General features: G+C 48.1%; 1 protein-coding gene across 4 annotated transcripts in view; it reads right to left on the reverse strand.

Annotated features, from left to right (window-relative positions):
• The window catches only part of SARS2 (seryl-tRNA synthetase 2, mitochondrial), a 474855-nt gene that overhangs the window by 39848 nt on the left and 415286 nt on the right, over window positions 1–19721 (reverse strand). For all 4 annotated transcript variants that reach the window (XM_069644221.1, XM_069644220.1, XM_069644222.1 and 1 more), the window contains one exon: window positions 12174–12261. In XM_069644221.1, coding sequence (XP_069500322.1) covers window positions 12174–12261 — 88 coding nt within the window. The remainder of the gene's footprint in view (window positions 1–12173; window positions 12262–19721) is intronic.

Raw genomic sequence — 19721 nt, forward strand, 5'->3', positions numbered from 1 at the left:
TGTGAGAAACCAGAAGGTGCGTCACCCACTAGTCCCGGGGATCTGTCATCCAGGTGGCCAGGACATGGCCATCGCTTTTGGGTCCAGTTCCTAAGGGGTGGACCAGTGGGGGAGGATCACCTAGGTGAGGGGTCTTCGGGAAGTGAGACATCAGATGGTGAGATGCGGTATCCCCTTTGCTATAACACCTTTACCCCTTCCTACCAGGTAGAACATTTAGGAACTCTACCCCTCCTTTTACAACACGAAGACTTTCTCACTGACCCCCCCCCCGCTATGAGAGAAAACAGACTAACACCCAAGCAGTATACCTGACGTGTCCCAATACAATGGTCAGGCGAGGTCAGGCAATTACTGGCCATCACACAAACCTGACTTCCATTAAGCTTCCCCACACGGATAAAAGGCGGAGCACCAGAGCACACTCTGAGTGAGGCAAAGCACACGAGGAAACAGCAGGTTCGAGACGGCAGCTGAACGAGAGAGGAAAGAGGGCAAAACAGAAGGTGATCGCAAGGAGGGATGTTCCCTTGACATTTTCGACAAGGAACCGTTACTCTGCCGAAACCTTGAGAATAGAAAGGGTAAGACCAGGAATCTATGCTGAAGAATCCTGCATTGTGTGTCAGAAATACCCGGCCCTCCTGCATCTATAGTCAAGGCGGGGAGAATCACCAGGCACTGCAATACCGTCTTTGGCTCCAAGAACAAAGCAGCGTCAGTGAAATCAACACAGCCGGTGAGTTGGGGAGACCGATACAAGACCGGTCTGTGTTGAAGCCAAGGTTGCAAGCAGCAAAATTGTATGACCGAGCGCTGGAACGAATATTGTTAAAACGCGAGTGATAAGAGACGCAAGTAAAGTTGAACTGCTGATGAGTGACTGAACTTTAAAGCAAGATATAATACCTTTACCGGCACTGCGTGGGTGCTCAATCGAAGGTCTCTCTAAGGTATGCAGCTGAGAAGTGGCAAAAGTGAAAGTGATAAAAGCGTTACGTCGAGAAGAGAACTAATAATTGTGAATCGAAGTGGTCCTGCGACGGGTCAAGTAAAATCCCTTGCACAGTCGAAAGTCTTTGATTCTGATGAAGTAGAGAAAGTTTTATAAAGAAGATTTGGTCTGAGACCGGTGGAGGAAGACCAATTTAAGATTCAGTGTCTAAATTGTCTGAGCCTGGCACAGGGGGGCCCAGGGTGAACAGTAAATCTCCCAAGAAGTTGCATATGTGAAATCCTAACAAGAAAGGTACTTCAATGTTTGCTGTGTTGCATCAGGCCCTCTGAAATAAGATAGTTTGAATGAGAAAGAGACTTTGGCACAGGAGGCCCTGATGTTGAAGTTTTGTACTGCATCCTTGTGCTAGAGAAGCCAGAGAGTATGCTAAGCTTGAGTGTGCTGCCTTGTCCTGTGCTGAAAACATCGGGAATGGAACGGCTTGAATATCCTAATATATAATTTATTGAACACTTTTCTTTTGCATAACATTGTTTTTCACACTATTTGTATTTAGAAGTAGGAATTAGCAATAGGTTTATTAGTATAGGCCCTTTTATTTTGACAAGACACCACTAGGACTGCGTAATTATTATTTGATGGTCGTAGCTTGCTCCCATCTTTAGATTTAGGATTAGACAGGCGTTTTTCAAACCCAACTGAAGTTCAATAAACACCCTTGAACTGTGATCCTTTGTGTCTGTCTTACTGTTTGATACTTTGCCTTCCTTACATCTCTAATTGCAATTTGCTAGCAATCCTCATACATAAAGCGCAGTAGCTGGGAGAAAATCATGGGTCTTCTAGGTGTAATGATAGAAGTAAGTGTGGAGGACAGGCTATCCTTATACCAGGTCAAGGTAATGGGAGGATGTCTTGAGGCTTAAAATGCGTTTGAGCTTAGGCCAAGATAAGCAATTATGCAGGCTGGCCAAGTTACAGTAAGCTTTATAAGAGGTTAGGCATGCTGACGGGTGCTGAGGAGGTATGTGTGCGATAGCAGTGGGATCGTTTATACGCGTATTTTACTTGTGAATATATCGGTAGTTTATAGTCTGTAGATGGAAGTTATGCGCTGTGTATTTAGTGGATTGTGAGTGCCCCTAGGCGGGGCTGCCACAGATTCAGATCATATACCTGGTTGGAATTCTGCATTGGAATTGATAGAAGGATGAAGAATACCGGACTGATCTGTCTTATACTACACCTTGTAGAGGGAGAGGTTTGGGTAAGAAGCTGTGGTGAGATGAATAATGCTGTGGTGATAGAGATGACGGCGGGACGTTTCAGATTGCCACTGGAAATAGCCAGGTTTTGAGGTCCTTTCTGAACGAGAGGTAGTCTTTGTTGCAGCAGATGTGTAGTGGAAGGGAGTTCCAGATAGAGGGGACTTGGATAGGGAAGGTGGATCCTCCCATTATGGTGCAGTTGTGAGGGGGGTTACGAGAAGGAGTGCTGTACCTGATCGGGGGTTTCTGGTGGGATGTGAGCGATTTTGTCCTGGAGGAACTCTGGAGCGGTATTATGGAGGGTGTGGTGTGTGATGCACATGGCTTTAAAGATCACCCTCTGGCTGATAGGGAGCCAGTGTAGTAATCTAAGGGCAGGGGTGATATGTTCTCTGGGTTAGAGGGTGAGGAGGAGTCTGGCCGCAGACTGGATTCGCTGAAGTTTCCTGAGCTGCTGTGATGGGACGACTAGATAGGGACAGTTAGCATATTCTAGGCGGGAGAGGATGATGGCAAGTACTGCAGAGAACTCTGTGTGGGTAGAAGAGATAAAGTAAGATTCACCTTAGGATTCATAAGTAGAAGTGTTAATTTCTGCAAACACAGTTGATGTGTTGGGAGAGTGATAGGTCCGAGTGCAGTGTGTATCCAAGACTTTTTATAGAAGTGGATGCTGCAGGTGGGGCTCCTCAGGAGTGTGGCGAGTGTATCGGTTGGGAAATGAGAGCAGATTTGCTGCATATTAGGATTTCAGTTTTGCCAGGGTTGAGGAGAAGGTGGTTGGCTGTCATCCAGTGCTCGATTGGCAGAGAGGCAGGAGGAGAGGTCAAGTCGTGGAGTCTGGTATCTTGGGGGTCTTGAAAATGATCTGTGTGTCATCTGCATAATTATAGCAATAAAGGTGTTAGAGTGTATAAGTGCCAGCAGTGGGCTAAGGTAGAGATTGAAGAGAAGGGATTACAGGGAGGGTCCCTGTGGGGGGATTGGAGTCTTGGGGCCACTTCGGGTTGAGGCCTGATCTCTCAGAGGTGCGTCCAGTTGGCGTGAGGTAGATCAGGGTGCTGGAGAGCCAAAGATCGAGAAAAAAAAGGTGGATCTAGGGGTGTCCTTCCTGGAGTGAGAAATCTGTGTTTAGAAGGGAATTGGCCAGATTAGGGTTTATGATGACTTTATTCCAGAGAGGGATGGCAGGGTATTTGAAGGGGAGGAGTTGGTAGGACAGGGAGGTGAGAGGGAAGGATGCAGGAGGGAGAACAATATGGCTTAGTGTTCCGTCCAGATTAGAGGACGAGGAGGGAGGGTGGAGATTAGGGCTGATGTGCTGAATGAGGCATCAAGGGTGTGCCCTGCGGTGTGATTTGGGAGGGATATAAATTGTGTCAAGCTGAGGGCTACCAACTTGTCAGTGAGAAAACAGGTCAAAGGGTTGGAAGGGATGTCAAACCAGATGTTGAAGTCTCCTAATATAGTGAGGGATGGATCCAGGATTAGGGTGGCCGATAGGGAGTCACTGAGGGAGTCAGCAAAGTTCCTCTTGTAGCTGAAAGGTCTATATAGGAGTAGGAGGGGTGGAAGCTGATCTTTACTAGTAACGATTTGCATTCACTGTTACAGGGTAGATTTTCAGTGGATACGACAGAGATGTTTGTGGAGGATGGCTTGTACTCGCACTCTGCTGGATCTATTTTGTACAATCAGAGTTATCAGGGAGGAAAAGGATGCTAGGGTTTTCATTGGAAAAAACGTCAAAAATGTTATATTTATTTTTACGGAGACAGATCTGGCGTTAATGAGTATGCAGGATAGCTGGTGTGGTTTCTGGTGTAAGGCAGGATTGGGAATGGGTGGGGTGGTTGGCATGGAAGTTTGCGGAGAAAGATGACAGGGAGGTCGGATTGTCAGGAGAGGTTGGAGGGGTGAGCAGTTGTAGTGCTGGAAGAGGGGAGGAGGCTGGGTAGTTGGGGGGTTGAGGAGTGGGGAAGGAGCAGGTGGCACAGAGGGGGTTTCTGGGAGGTGGGATGTGGGATGTAGTTAGGATTTAGGAGTTTTAGTAGGGAGGTAAAGAGAGCCAGGACAGGGTTGGAAGTGGGAGCAGAGGGCTGGGAGGAATTAAAGGGTGTGCAGGGTGGGATCTTGAGCAGAGCTGAGGAGAAGTTTGTGGGTGTGAGGTCCTATGGTGCACGAGGCCCATGTGTTTGTGGTAGATAGTGCTGATGTTCTGGACAAAAGAGTGCTAGCATGCAACCCTATTCCTGGAGGTGTGAGGGACACTGGGGGAGTGGATGATAGAGGATGTGAGGTGGGGGATGGGTGTGGCGAGGAGTGTGGTTACTAAGGGAGAGGGGAGTGAGTGAAATAGAGCGGTATGGGGGTTGACTGTGGCATGGGGGAATAGGTGGTAGGAGTGTCCTTGGCTAGGTTTTTGGAGCGTCAGCGTGCAGCTCTGATCTAGGCAGAGTGAGGCATGGTGACGAGCGTGTGTCACAAACTTTACCCCTGGCCTGGGAGCACATGGCCTCTGGCCCTCGCCCCAGTATTCCTGCAAGGCCCTAAGGGCCCAATCATGCCCCTCTTGGCTGTCCTGGAGCCAGTCCTGGCACCTTTGGCACCAGGCTCATATGGCATGTGGAGCTTCCATTGGGCAATGGACCAACATGGCTGCCCCCATGCAGTCTAGCATCCAGGGCGTGGTCCACCATGGAGGCACCTGGGACACCTGCTGGCTATTTAAGCCACACCCAAGCTGAGGCACGTGCTTCGCGTTGTTCTGCACTTGCAGCGTGACGTTCACCGGGAACGGTGCCCAACCACGACGCGCCCCTGCACAGAATGGCAGGACGGAGAGCGCACCTTAAAGAAATACAAGGTGAGAAAGGCTCTGAGGGGGTCGCAAGGGGAACACTTGGGAGGCGGGTCACCGAAGGAGGTGATTGTAGCTAAAACCGAACTCCTGTCTTCCAGGATAAGCCCACGGCAGCGCGAGTTCCCGGGGAAGGTGAACCAGCTCCAGAAACACTTCGAACCAGTCGGGTGGCGTCCCTGTGGATACAAGGTGAGCGTTACAGCGTGTGACCTGAATGTTTGGCAGGTGGAGAGGATCGAGTAGAAGTGGGGGTAGTGCTGCTGTGAAATCTGGTCAGGGTGATTCTCACTGTCTGAGAAACTGAGAAGTTTTGTCTGCAATCTAGATTCAACACAACAGCATTATGACAGATTGGGCCTCATTACACGGTAGGCGGTAAGGGTTTACCAGTACCGGTAAGGGCACCGGTACAGGTAAAGCCTTTCCGCCTTACTACGAGGTCCCTTTGCGGGACCCGACCTTAATGGCTGGTGTAGACCAGCCGTTAAAGTTGGGACCCGCAAAGGGACCTTGGTGCTAATTACGGTACCGCAATTTGCGGTACCGTAATTAGCTCCTTCCCCATTCCCATTATGCCCTATGGGGCAAAAATGGGAATGGGGAAGGGCCATGGAGGAAGGGGGAATTACCGCCCCGCCAACCTTGGAATGGGGTGGTAATTCCCCTTTCCTCCATGGTGGTACCGGTATGGTACCGGCGGCAACCATGGTGCTAATAGCACCATGGTTTACCGCCTTCCGTGTAATGAGGCCCATTGTCTAGAAGAAATTTCAAAAGCATCAGGCAAGTGAGGGCTTGCCTAGTTTAACACATTAAAAGTGTGACAAATTGCCTAGATGCACAACATTAACAGTGCAACAAATTGTCTAGATTCAAAACAGTAACAGTGCAACAAATTATCTTGGTTCACAACATCAGGAGAGTGAGAGATAGCCTAGATTCACAGCAATGACAATACAACGAATTATCTAGACTCAAAGCATTGACAGGGTGTGAGATTGCCTATAGGCAACTGGTGAGGAAGGAGTGAGAGAGGTACAAAGGCCGTATTAGTTTGTGTGGCGCCGAGAGTAGGTCTAGGAAGTGCCAAGGAAGCCTAGAGGGGTACCGTGCTGAGACAAATGACTGTATGTATATTAGAGTACAACAGTAAGTTGGGTGTCATAGGGTTATAAAAGGTAACAGGCTTTTAATTGAGCAGAGTAATGGCTTTGCTCACCAACCGTGCCACCTTAGGTTGCTCTGCTGGGCATCCACGGGCGAACAGGGGCAAACAGGGAACGGGAGCTTCCCTTTGCCTCTGGCCCTTTGCCGGCTGCCCTGGGAGGGCCTCTGAAATGCTGCTGTTCCTGTCATGTGGAGGGAACACCGGCCAATGAGAACCGGATGGGTGGGTAGGGGGAAGTGGGGATGGAGGGTCAGTGAGCAGGTGAGGTGAATGGGAGAAGGCAGAGGGAAGCAGTCAGAGGAGTCTGCCAGGACAAAAGGAAAGGCACACCGGACTGCCTTACCCAATTGCTAAGGGGCTGGGTGGGGAAAGAAAGAAAGCCAGAAACAAACAAAGGACTACTACACAAAGATGGGGAACTCTAGCTGCAGACCAGTGTATGGTAAGGCAATACAGAACGCACTTAGTATATGGTTAGGAGCACTACAGACTGAACAGAATGTGTGTGTGCAGGGAAACTGCACAGTGCAATGAATGTGTCTGTGCAGGGCTCTACAGACTGCACAGAGTATGCGGGAGGCAACACAGACTTCTGTAATTGGGCACCACAGATCACAATATTCATGTGTATATGTGGCACACAACAGACTACATACAGTAAGATAGGTGGTCCAACTGACTGAATTAAAGGTTTGTTAGTATGCACTAAACTCTGTACTGTGGTTTTGTAAAACCTTAAATGAATATTTGTCTGTGTGCAAGGTACCAGAGACTGAACATGGGGTGTGGCATACATCACTGACTACCCATGGCAGGGTGCAGTACAGGTTGTGTGCTGATAATTTTAGGGGACTCTAGGGGTTGTTTAATGGCAATAAGTCATATAAAAGAGCTCTTGTCAAAATTCTGTCTGGGCCACAGGCAGGGGTGTTGCTAGGTCTGGAAAGGATCTGGGGCTATGCTAATGTCGTGCCTGTCACGACTCTGGGATAGCTAGCCTTTTGGTTATAGCCCCTGAGGTTCTTATCGGCACAACAGCCAGAAGACCTGGTGCTATAGCCCCCTCAGGCTCCCTCTAGCAAGGCTCTGGCCACAGGCACTGCAAGGGTTTGACCTAAAGACTTTTCTATCTTAAGGCTTTTTTCAGACTGTATGTATCGCAGAGGATGTAGTGTGTGTGAGTCCTTTGTGGAACATACAATCAAGTTATGAAGTGGAGGTGTATTTGGACAGACAACAAACATCTACATCTTCATAATACATGGTATAAATCACAGATGACTGTGCCGAGGACCAAACTGTTTTTTTCTCCAGTTGAGACCCCAAGTACAGAATACTGCTTATGGACTAATACAAGAGACGTAGAATTAACTGATCAGAAGAGTAAAAGTGGTACTGTCTCGAAGAGCAACTGATAATGTATAATATTTCCTACATGTGCTGCCTTCTAATCTCAAGTTAACTAAAGTTATGAACCTAATTGCCTCAATACAAATAGAAACTTTGACCCCCTCCTCAATTCATTGCAATGCTATTATATTCCTTCTCCACCTTCTCATGTTTCTGGTTTTTCCCTGACTGTTAGTTTTGCTTCTCACCTTTCTGATACCTCCGTCACCAGATTTACTCATCTGACCATTTCCTTTTGTCATTCTCCTCTTCCCGTTCTTTCTGTCTCTGCACCCTCTCATTTGCGTTTCTTCCGCTACTGTGCCCGCTCCTCTATCTACCTGTTTACTTAGTTCCTTGTCTCTTTCTACGGCCTCCACGACTGAACCCAGTCCTACCTCTTTAGTACCACTATCTATCCTCTCATCATCCCTTACCTCCTCTGCCTTCTCAAATCTTTCTTGGCTACTTCCTCCTTTCCCCTCTTCTTTTAAACATTATGTTATCATTCCCATCTTATAAAAGCCCTTGTTTGACCCGTTTTCCCCATCTAATTTCCTTTCTTTTCTTTCAAAGTTATTGAAAGAGTCATCTACTCCCAAGTCTCAATCTTTCTCTCTTTCCATTCCTTACTCCCTTCCATTCAGTCTGGTTTCTGCCCCATACACTTCAACGAGAACACTTTGTTCCATGTATCTAATTCCCTTATGTCAGTTCATCACAATACACTCCTCTTTTCTGGTTCTCATAGATCTCTCTGCGGCATTTGGCACAGTTTATTATCCCACTCTCCTAACCTCTCTTGCTTCTCTCGGTTTATCTTCCGGTGTTCTTCCTTGGTTCAAATCTTATCTCTGAGTGCACCTATTCAGTTTCTTCGCCGGTCAGACTTCCCCCTCCTCTTTGGTGTTCCTCAAGGTTCAGTACTTGCCATTCTGGATTTCTCTATCCCTATCATTCCACATTCATTGACTTACTTAAACTTCCCAGCCACTTTAATGCCAACGACTCTCCGATCTTTCTCCTCCTTTTCTTATTCTCTTCACACTACTTCTTCAGCCTGTATACTAGCTGTCCAAACTTGAATGCCATCCCAATATTTACATTTAAACCCCTCTAAAATGGAACTGCTATTTTTCACCCTTATTGCCCTGCCACAAGTTGTATCTATCGTCCTGCTCTCCTCCCGTTTTGATCCTCTGCATGTGATCTTGGCTTCACTTGATTCTTCTCTATCCTTCTCCCACCACATTTCTACTAGTGCTCGTATTTGTCATAATCTTTTCAATATTCATTGCATCCATCCTTCTGTTCTTTTCAGGCCACTAAACCTCTTGCTACTGCCTCCATGTTCTTTCAACTTGATTACTGCTCTGCTCTTCTTTTTGGACTTCCTGCTTCTCATCTTACTTATCTTCAACCTGTTTTTACTCTGCTATTGGTCCAATATGCTCTCTATCTGCCTTCTCCTCTACCAACCTATCTTTTGTTGCCAACTCTAATTTGACTATCGTATTCATTTCCACTTTCTTTGTATTGCATTTAAGTTTATTTATCTTCTTCCCCTTTTTTATCTCTCTGATCTGGTCTGTCTCTAAATTCCTAGAAGATCCCTTTGCTCTCAATATCTATAGCTTATTTTTGTTCCTAAACCTCCTTGTGCCCCCTTCCACTTGTTCTCCTATGCCTTTCTTGCGCCAAAACATGGAAACTCTTTTTCTCTAGCTATTCATTGTTCACCTTCTCTTCATATTTTCTGTACTCATGTACCCTCTGAGGCTGCTGAGGAGGAGGAGGATTGGAAAAAACCCTTGCCCTTTCCCCTTTTGTTGTTTCCTCCGATGCTGTGGAGGGGAACGGTCAGGTTGTCTGGACCTCTGTTCCTGGAAGCCTCGGAACCCTACAGACACCCACCCCCTGGTCGGAGCGTTGATTGGACTGGGTGTACGCCTTGGGCGTGGCCTTCGTAAGAATAGATAAAGATTTAGCTGTCTGTGAGCTGTTCTTCTTTTTATCTAGTTCGTCATCCGTGGAGGAGCGGAAGAGGTCACTACCCTCGAATGGAAGGTCCAATATGCGTTGCTGGACGTCTGGGTTGAATTTAGTAGCCCGGAGCCAGGCCATCCTTCTCATGTCCGTGGCGATGCTGATGGCCAAGCCACAGGTATTGATATGGGCCACTGAGGACCCCATGATGTCGGACGCACCAGCCTGGCTTCTCCTAGTCCTGCTTGGAAGCGAGCCTGGCTTTGGGGCAGGAGTTCGGGGAGGAAGTCTTTGGTTAGCAGCTGCCAGCATGGCATCGGTGTTGGCTTGACGCAGGTGCAGGGAGGCATTGGAGTACAGTTTTTTCCCGTACGCCTCCAAGATCTTCTCCTCCTTGCCTAGCAGCGCCGAGGACGAGGTGGACGAGGAAAACTGAGGCTTAGAAGAAAGTGACGCTGGAGCGATCACCGAGGAGTGCGGCTGCGGATGAGCCGAAAGCAACAATGTATCCCCCTCTAGCTGCCTGTACTTGGCGTTGAGACGCCAATTGACAGGTTGGGCCGAGTGCGGCTTGAGCCACCCCTTCTTGGCCAGGGCGACAACGTCCTTCTGCATCGGGATCCCTGTCTTGGAGGGGGTCCTTAGCTTCTGCCAGGACCCCCTCCTCCGGCTACTCAACCTCGGGCTGAGGAAGGTCCAGATAATCTGCCAGGGCTGCAAGGCATTCGTGGAAGGCCCTCGCTGACAATGGCATGTCGGGGTCCTCCGCCTCTTCTGTGTCCGCCTGAGTGCTCGGAGGGTCCAGAACTGGTGGACGGGTACTGGGCCCCATGGGCAGCGGCGTGAGAACCGGAGCCTGTGGTACCGCCTGTACTGCCAGAGTCATGGGGGCCGGAGCAGGAGCCGGCAAAGGAAGCACAGGCAGCGCTGGGGCCTGAGGCACCAGAGCTATTGGAGGAATGACTAAGGGTACCGGTGGGGTGACCTGAGGGAGCATGTTCCTGATAGCATCCCGAAGGATAGACCCCATCTGGGGTGTTTGTGTCAGCGCCAGAAACCTTTCGAAGAACCAGTCTTCGGAGGCTGAGGAGGTGGCAGGAGATATTGACGGAGTGACCGCGGGCTGCTGGGGTCAAGGCACACTCTGTCTGGGATGCAGGGGGAACCTGCCCTGCACTGCAGATGGATAAGCTGTATGCCACGTACCTGGTTGACCACAGTCCCACCTTGTAACTTGTTCTTCGACCAGCTCTGCTAGAGGAGGGATCGGATGAGCGGCCATTTTGTCTGACACGGCAGCAATTTTGTCGAGCTGCATGCCACGTGCCGGAGTCGTGGTGCCTGGCTTGCTGGAACCAGCCCCGTCCAAGATGCTTGGTGTTGGAGCGTAAGGCATATCCCGCACCTCAGGCAGGGGCCTGAAAGGCGTAATGCCCTCGGCAGAACTACCGGTAGTGATACGTGAAGGTGCCCCCTAGGACATGATGCCGGTACTAGGGCGTTGCCCTTCGGGAGTAGCCCCGGTAAAAGAACATTGCGGTCCCTCAGCATCGATACGGGAAGGATCAGGAGACCCCTCGGCCATAAGGCCGGTAGCTGGACTAGCCTCGGACGTGCGCTGGTACTAGAGCCTGACAAGCCCCTCCCGGTTGGGCACTTCTTCGGAAAGGAGTCGCCCTTGCGGGGTGCTGTGGTGAATAGAGGCCTTGTCTTTGGCCTCGAACGAAGTTTGACAAAGTCCTTGAGGTCCTTCGGAGGCAACGTCTGGAAGAGCTCCCTCCACCTAGCTAGTCTGTTTTTCAGTGCCCCAGGTGTCAAGGAATCACACGCGGAATAACTTTGCCAGCCGTTGTCGGGGCGGAGGCAAAGGGCATGGGGGTCTGTTATGGACCCCTGCTGAAGCCTGTTGAAGTCGACATACGGCGAGGAGGAGTGTGGCGTCGGAGAACCACGTATGTAAAAGAAAAAAGAAAAGACAAGATAGAAGAACATCCGGGGAAGAGCATGTGGTATTACATGGCCGAAGCCAAACCCAGAAGCGCTGGTGAAATCGGCCCATTCCCGTTGGCGCGGAAAAGGGGACTGAGGAGTGGCGCCGTTGGGCGGAGTCAGGCAAGTTCATGCTCCCAGGGCCGCGCCCCTGCGCACCTGTAAATTTAAAGGGGAAGAAGATTGGTATGGAGGAAAGGGGACGGGACGCAAGAGCTTGGTGGTCTTGCAACCAGTAGGAATAAGAAGACAGGAGAGATGGATACCTGGGACTGTACTGAGTGCATTCGTTTGTGTGTCAGGACACAGGCTCTCAAGGTGACTCCAGACTGCAATGAGCAGGTTATCCTGTGTGAAGCTGTAGGAGGCCTCAAATATCACCATAGACCTCATAGAGTTTGTTTATGGGAGTTGAGGGGTGCAGTCTCATGGTCATGAAAGACTGTACTGTGTCTGGGGCTGTGCCATAGCACTTCAGCATCCAAGGGATGGTTAGAAACATGTAAATAGTTCCTGTGAAGCAATTCTTCCACACATACGCCTCAGACTCACCTTGGTGAAGTGGTGTACCCTGTAAAGACCCCAAGGTTCACGGCCAGTATCTGTCTCTGCTCTGTAGCAGGTGCTGCAGCAAACTGTCCTAAAAGAGAGAAATCAGAGAGAAGAGGTCAAAGGGTGAGGGTAACCAGATAAAGAGTCATTTCTAAGAGGAGCTAAATCGCAAACTAAGTTGGGCAGAAAACAGAGTAAAGAAGAGAGGAATTCAGAGCACATGATAACAGCAGACCCCACAGATGAAACCAAGTGGAGTTTATCCCATAGCACACACACATCACTAAACACTTAGAACACAGGTCCAGTGGGATATCACATATCAGGATATCTTCAAAGCATTTTATGTTGCCACCACAAACCTTGGCAAATACAGGACAGTTTAGCAAAGTCAGCAACCCCAAAGTGGCTCTAGAAAGTAAGTTTAAAGCTTCCCTTGTGGAAGTCGATAGTTGGATGTGCTTTAATTGACTGAAGCTAAATGGAGATAAAATCACTTGTTGCAGTCGTCAGAGCGCCCCGGGGTCCCCAGCTGCTGTGGGCAGACTCACCATTCTTTTCCAGCGTCTCCAACGTTTCTAGCATCTATCTGTTATGGCTTCTTCTTCTGCCTTCCAGGTAGGAGTGTGCGGATGCTTGACCAGCACCCAGCGCAGCTCTGCGATCACACACCAGCTCTCCTGCTCGGTCTGGGATGGGGTCTGCTGCCTCGTCGAGCGACCGTACCACCAGGAGCTCCTGCTTTGCTCCCAGTACCGCCACAGTCCTACTTGCTCACCCGTAGCATCTCTCTCCCTGTCCCGACGGCCTTCTCTGCTTTGCCAGTTTCCTCAGTGTACCATGCAATTCGGAGCTCCAGCCTGGATGGCAACATCCTCTTCTGCACTGCTCGCTGCATCTCTCTCTTCCACACAGCGGTTGCCATTATTAAATGACTGCTCATTGCAGGTTTAGATAAACAACTAGTCTACATATAGTATTTTGGTGTTCTTGTCACTGTGCATAAGCCCATTTGTCCTCCTACACATCCCAGTACCTGAGTGGTTATGGGAGTTGAAGTCCATAACTTTCTTTGGGCTTTTAAGTCCAGAGTGTTTTTTCTCACGGACTTCATGAAAAACCACATCCAGAACAAAAGGTGGTAAGTGTGAGTGGTGTGGGTTGGGGTGAAAGGTGGAGACCTGACTAGAATTATATATAGAAAATGTTCTAGTCTTTCGCTATGGGGGCAACATGTTACCTGACAATAGGCCATTAAGGTCTTAGGCTCCAGAGGGTCTTTCTCATAGGAAAGATGTTTTTTTCTGAAAGTGTGACTCTTCCAATGAAGTCATAACATCTCCCCGATAGTTCTCTCATCCCATGTGATCCTCCTTCATGTAACCGCCACTCAGGGTCAGGATCAGGTAGCGGCTGCCTTCCCCTGGCCACATGGCAGGAGGTTCTCACCAGGGAATCTGCGATGACTCCATTGGATTCATCACACTTTCTTCACAGTTTATGTTAGACATTCTTTTGCCATTTCTTTACTATTGTGGTAACCAAAATAAACATCTGTTTTGTGAGTGCAACTACATGTGTACCAGTTCTTTAGTGCATCGCACCTGGATACCCGGTCACATTTATTATACTGGGCAGGAAGAGCGCAACCACATGTAGGATCTGGCCCACCAAATGCCTGCTCAGCCTTTTTCCGCTCTGTTCCTTTTACTTTTGCCAAGATAGAATACATATGCTGGTTTGGAGCAGAGGGGATGTTGGGGAGGTTGCTGAAAAAACAAACTTCAGGATCAAGAGGAGTAGTGTTACTAAGCTAAGCAATTAGTGTTTGATTTCATGACAGTCCACCATTCCTTTCCAATGCATGGAACTATTCAAAGCACATAAAACATACAAAGACATCCGCTCAGATGGACATAAGCAACCTAGACGAGCACGTTGTGCTTTACATCTAGAGAAACCATCTGGACTACATCCAATTCAGTGTGCAATAATTGCCCTAAATAAACCTTTGCGGTTCAAAGTCACCAGTCACCCCTAAGTAAAATGCAGCTTGTCTGAGAAATTGAACATTTTTCATATATTGAAATAAAAAATAATGTGCCCTTTGCAAGGAGGTGTACTTTCAAGAAACTATTTCAGGACCTAAAAGTCATGGCATTGATAAGAGAGTTGGTTATTCCAGAAACGTGAATTTCAAAGTAATAAAACAATAGTACATAAAGGATTGCAGCAGTAGATCTGCAGAGAGAGATAATAAGGCCAGCAAAAATGATGGAAGGGGGACCCAAAGGTAAAACAATGGGACCCAACAAGGAACTTAAAATCCTAACATGCCGAGCAAGACCTATCTGCAAGATGCAGGCTGGTGAGATGATAAGTGACTGGTTGAGACTGGAGAGAAAGCACACAACAGAAATAAAGCAGGGGGCTGTCAGGAGGAGGAAATGTGGTCTTGTGATGGTGCAGGATGAGTGTGCTGGTATGGAGTGTCTGATTCTTCTTATTGGCAAGCTTATGGAATGCAAGCAAGGAAGATCATATGTTTAAAGGTCTTCTGAAGACAGTCTGAAAAAGAAAGAGAGAATGTGCATGCGCACAAGTGCTGTGTCAGCGGCACTGTGCTCCATGCATGCTTCTCGCTTGTTGCCTTTTTGTCAAAGAACAGGCATAGGCCCGACTTGCCTGAGACTTGGCAGTATGTCTTGCCCAGCTGCTTAGTCCCTGCCCACCAAATCCCCCTGGCATGGGCCCACTCTCGAGAGAGTATGCTTTTCAGTACTTTTAGTGTGTGACAGCAGGCAAGTGTAGGATGATTGAGGGATGGAAGGAGGCAACCAAGCAGTTCTTGTGGCAGGCAAGGACGAGTTATACTGCAGGGTATAGAATACAGCCCCGACAGACGGTGAAAGACCCCAGCAGCAGTAAAGCAGGCAGAGAAAGTTCAGGTTTGAGTTTACCAAGGTTTGTCATAGATTAGGAATAAAATTCCATACACACTGCCAACAAATAAAAACCACTGCCAATATTTCGAATTCATGGACACACTCTGATATTGTGGTAATTCCCCAAAAATTACCAGGCGACAACTTGATAATAGACCAAATGCCCCTCTCAACATTGACAGCAGGAGTTTTACCAATTTCCAGGAACAGATTGTATCCCGTTATCAAAAACTTAGAAGAGTTGATTCTACAAGACTTTGCGACAAGAAATTATACAAAAGAAAACACCAACTTAACAAGGGTAACTATATGGCTGTCACATGGAGCTCCAAGATCTCCAAGATTACCCCGATATTCCTTAAAGCAGACAAGGCATCTCATTGTGTCAGGTGGAAGTTTCACTGACAGAAATTGAGGAGAAGGAATAAACCTGAAAGCTTCATACTTAATGTAAAACAAAAGAGGAGACTTTGTTTCCAAGACTGTAAACAGCCATATTGGAATTGAGGCGTAGCTTCGCACTACAGCCAGAATCGCAGCCTAAGCCACACATGGAAATGAGCGTATGCATGCGGGAATAGGGAATAGAGTGCAGTCTGGGCATGGGTGAGAAAGTCCAGAGCTGTAGAGATTCATAGAACTTTCCTTGTCTCATGTTGTCAGCATTTGTATCCCAGAAGGAATGCGCCCTGAAAGGCCACGAGGGGGGTGAGAGCTCTCTGCGAAAAGCGATCCAAGGAGGAGGGCACGAGCCTCCAACCTTCCACGTCCCAGATCTAAGTAATAGCACTCAGATGCCCCATCCCAAGACCTCCAACATTCCAAGGTACCAGCCAGTTCCAGACCCCCAACTATAAAACTGTTAAACCCCCAATCAATCAGAAAAGATGAGAAAGCAGGCACCAGTTGCCTTCACCATAGGTTGTGTGATTTGTGCTGCGAGGTGCCAGAAGAGGTAAAACAATATAGCCAAAATGAGGATGGGAAGCTTTGGATGGACGCCGACGTGTCTGGAATCAAGCTAGTGTGTGTGATGATATGACCTCGAAGTATCCTCTTAGCCCTTGTCAGCAGTACCAGGTGCACATTAAGTTAGAGATAGAGCATGCATTGTTTTCCTTTGCATAACTGCCAATTACTTGAATTTCTGTACCTTATGGAGCACAAGGAGGAGCCCACGTGGAAGAAGATGGGCAGACGGGGCTGGGACCAATGGCCTGGCATCCCGTATGGGGCATTAAGCCTATGTATAGGGTCGCACCAACCAGACATTTGGATTTGTAGCTTATGTAATTTACGTCATTGATGACGCTGTGTGCCTTCATAAAGTGTTGCCCGTATTAACTTTGCCAGAACGTTCCATGGCAGCATAGAGCTTTGCTGGCACATTTCTATTTATGTGGAAATAAAACTTTGTTCTCCTTGCAGGTGGTGTGCTGGGACTTTTTCCCTAGTGGGTTGCATTTTTTCTGGTGTGATCGTTGAGGGGTTTCTCTACCTTTCTGGTGACCCCAACGTGATCCAAGCGACGCCTGCGAAGACCAAGGCTTCCAGGCCACATCTCTGGAGGGGCCGTGCCCACCTACAGTGACCAGTCCCAAGTGCGCAACCTGCAGTGATGTACAGGAGCAGTTTTCACAGAATTCCTGTCCGCTCTTTGGAGCCAGACACGGCTTCTAGGAGAGTGCAGGTCGTTATTGGAACCTTGTGACGGAGGAGCTTGGGTGAACATGCATACCCAAGTACAGGGGTTAGGTACAGTGTGTCCTTGTGAAGGGAGAGTGCGTAAGGCCACGTGGCAAGTTTTAGTATTTTTTATCCTCATTATTAAGGGGATAACGAGGAGGAAAACAGGAGTGTGGGAAACTTTCTGAGTAAGCGGAGATGATGGCGCCATTTTATATTGTGATAAAGGGATACAAAAAGACAGAGCTCTGTATAGGTAGAGAGCTCGGATTCCCGTGCCCAATATATTTCAGGTGGGGGAAGGAGCAGTGGTTTTTGTTTTAGCCTATTGATTTAGCCTATTGTTTCAGTTGATTGTTTTAGTGTATTGAATAAGTATTGTGAATTTGGTGGAGGCCGAGGGAGGGCCTGTGGACGTAGTGTGAGTGTGCTGTGTGCGAAGGGGGGAGGGAGCGCGAAGGGAGGCTGGATAGGGGGCAACGGGCAGGCAGAAACGGAGGACTGGTAGTGATGGTTTGAATAACACTGTGTGCGGCATGTAACTTGAAGGTTTTTCATACCATTATCAATATGGGGGTAACAACTCTGCTGAAGTATATGTACAGTGCATTGCCATTATACAAGGACAAGATAGAGAAGTACCACAACTAGTGGGTGCAAATATTTCTCTGTTATTAGTACCCCACCCTTGGCCAGAGCAGGGTACTAATGACAGAGAGATATTTGAACATATGAACACATTCTTAACTGTTAAATATAAAGGTAAACAATTACAGACACGATAAAAGATTTTAGACTTGTGGAAAATAGTGGAGGATAGAGAGGATAATGTTGAGTGTATGCCTCAGCGCGAAAGTAGTGCCACCCGAAATATAGCAAATGCGACTGCGCCAGAGGAAGTGCCGCAGCCAGTCCCTAGAGAGGGGCTTTATCCACTTACCACCAGCGAACATTATGCCATGAGAAAGTAAGTCACTGAAGGAGTTAGAGGAGGCTTTGGAGGCAATGCAAGCAGAGCTGGACCGTCCGAGCGGTATCCCGTAATATTATCCCCACACAAATGGTCGCCATACATATAGTCGCCTGGAAAAGGCAGTGGTGACATTATGTATGGTGACCATTTGTAAGGGGAGAGCGGGGCTGTCTCCTGCTCGCCTTGGGGAAAAATAAATAAATGATAAGTGATAATATTGCTGCAAACCACTGCCTTTTTGAGGGGACATTATCACATGAAATTGTCTGAGGGCAGTGAAGGAAGAGGAGAGAAACCAGGGTTGTGGGCTGGATGAGTGAAGAGCGGGAGACGTTCTGTTTAGATTGGATAGCACTGCAATAAAAGATGTACATGTTGAGAGAGGGAAGGGCTATCACCGCGGGCGGAAAGCATAGGATATGGGACTGTAAGGTCTGACAGGGACATGGATAGAGAACTGCGGGAAGGACAGTTGGATACTTACTTAGAGCAAGTTCCATAAAGATTATGGACAACCAATGGCCACCATGCGGGGCTCCTGCAGGGGGTGGGACCAGTCCGAATAACACTCAAGCCAGGTGTGGTGTTTCCCCCCAAGCAAAACAGTATCCACTGTCCAAAGAGGTGGAGGAAGGCATACGTGACACCATTGTGGCCCTCCTGAATAAAGGAATAATTGTACCCCATGCAACACAGCTATCTATCTGATCAAAAAGGCGAAAGGGAGGAGTTGGAGAATGATCCAGGACAACCGCCCCGTGAATTACATTATCCGGACAGAATTTCCTATGTTTCCGAACCCTGCAAATATATTGTGTAGTATCCCTAAAGAGGTGACCCACTTCCCTGTGGTGGATCTTAAAAACGCCTTCTTCTCCATACCCCTTCACCCCGATTTGCAGTACCTCACTGCGTTTACGCATCGGGGTATGCATTTCGAGCACACAAGATTATCTCAGGGGTACTGGGAGTTCTCCAGTATCTTCAACAGGATACTGCACGCCGATTACGGGAAAATTCAAGTACCCAGCACCATTATTCAGTACTTTGACGATTTGTTAGTGTGCAGTGGTAGTGAGCAGCAGTGCCGATAGGACACCATCACCCTCCTGCATCTGCTAGCGTACAAGCGGTACAATGTAGATATGGCGAAGCTGCAATATTGTCTGCAAGAAGTGCTCTAATTAGGGCAGCTGATATCTGTTCATATGCCATATCGCTTCAGATATCCAGAAGGACTTGTTTGTCCCAAATTTGCAACAGGCTTTAACTACCATGGTTATTCATTGCACCACATATCAAACATACAGTACTGGACATACTCTAAGAACTATTCGAGGCACCCTACCCCACCCTTCTGGGCTGTTCCGCGAACTGCATATAGATTATGCGGATATGGGGGAAAGGTGTAACAGGTCTCGCTACTTAATAGTGGTTGTATGTCCCTTCTCACGGTGGGTGGAGGCTGGTCCTTGTGCACACCCTGATGCAAAATGTGCTGCCAAGTTTTTGGTCAGAGATGTTTTTCCTCGATGAGGCGTGTGCAAATTATTAAGGTCTGACAACGGCACACACTTTTTCAATGAGCTGTTCAAAGAGAAAACAGCATTATTGGGTATTAAGCATTGGATGTACAATTCACCACTCACAGGCCAATGGGAATGTGGAAACAATAAATGGTCTTCTAAAGAGTAAATTATCTAAGCTTTGCACCACACTGAAGAAAAACTGGATGCACTGCTTGCCCCTTGCTCTGTTTAGCATGCGCAAGCAACCGTGTAAGGATCACCACTTATCGCCCCACGAGGTGATAATGGGGCAACGTATGAACACGCCCCTGTCTCTAATCAGGAGGGCATTTGATGCTCATAGGGCTGCGTCCGTTCTAGGGGAGGAATCCAGAAGTTATTTGCATGTCTTAACGAAAGCCATAAAATGTATCTC

Source organism: Ambystoma mexicanum, chromosome 2p (assembly GCF_040938575.1).
Source record: "Ambystoma mexicanum isolate Mex_15411 chromosome 2p, UKY_AmexF1_1, whole genome shotgun sequence".
NCBI classification, from domain to species: domain Eukaryota; kingdom Metazoa; phylum Chordata; class Amphibia; order Caudata; family Ambystomatidae; genus Ambystoma; species Ambystoma mexicanum.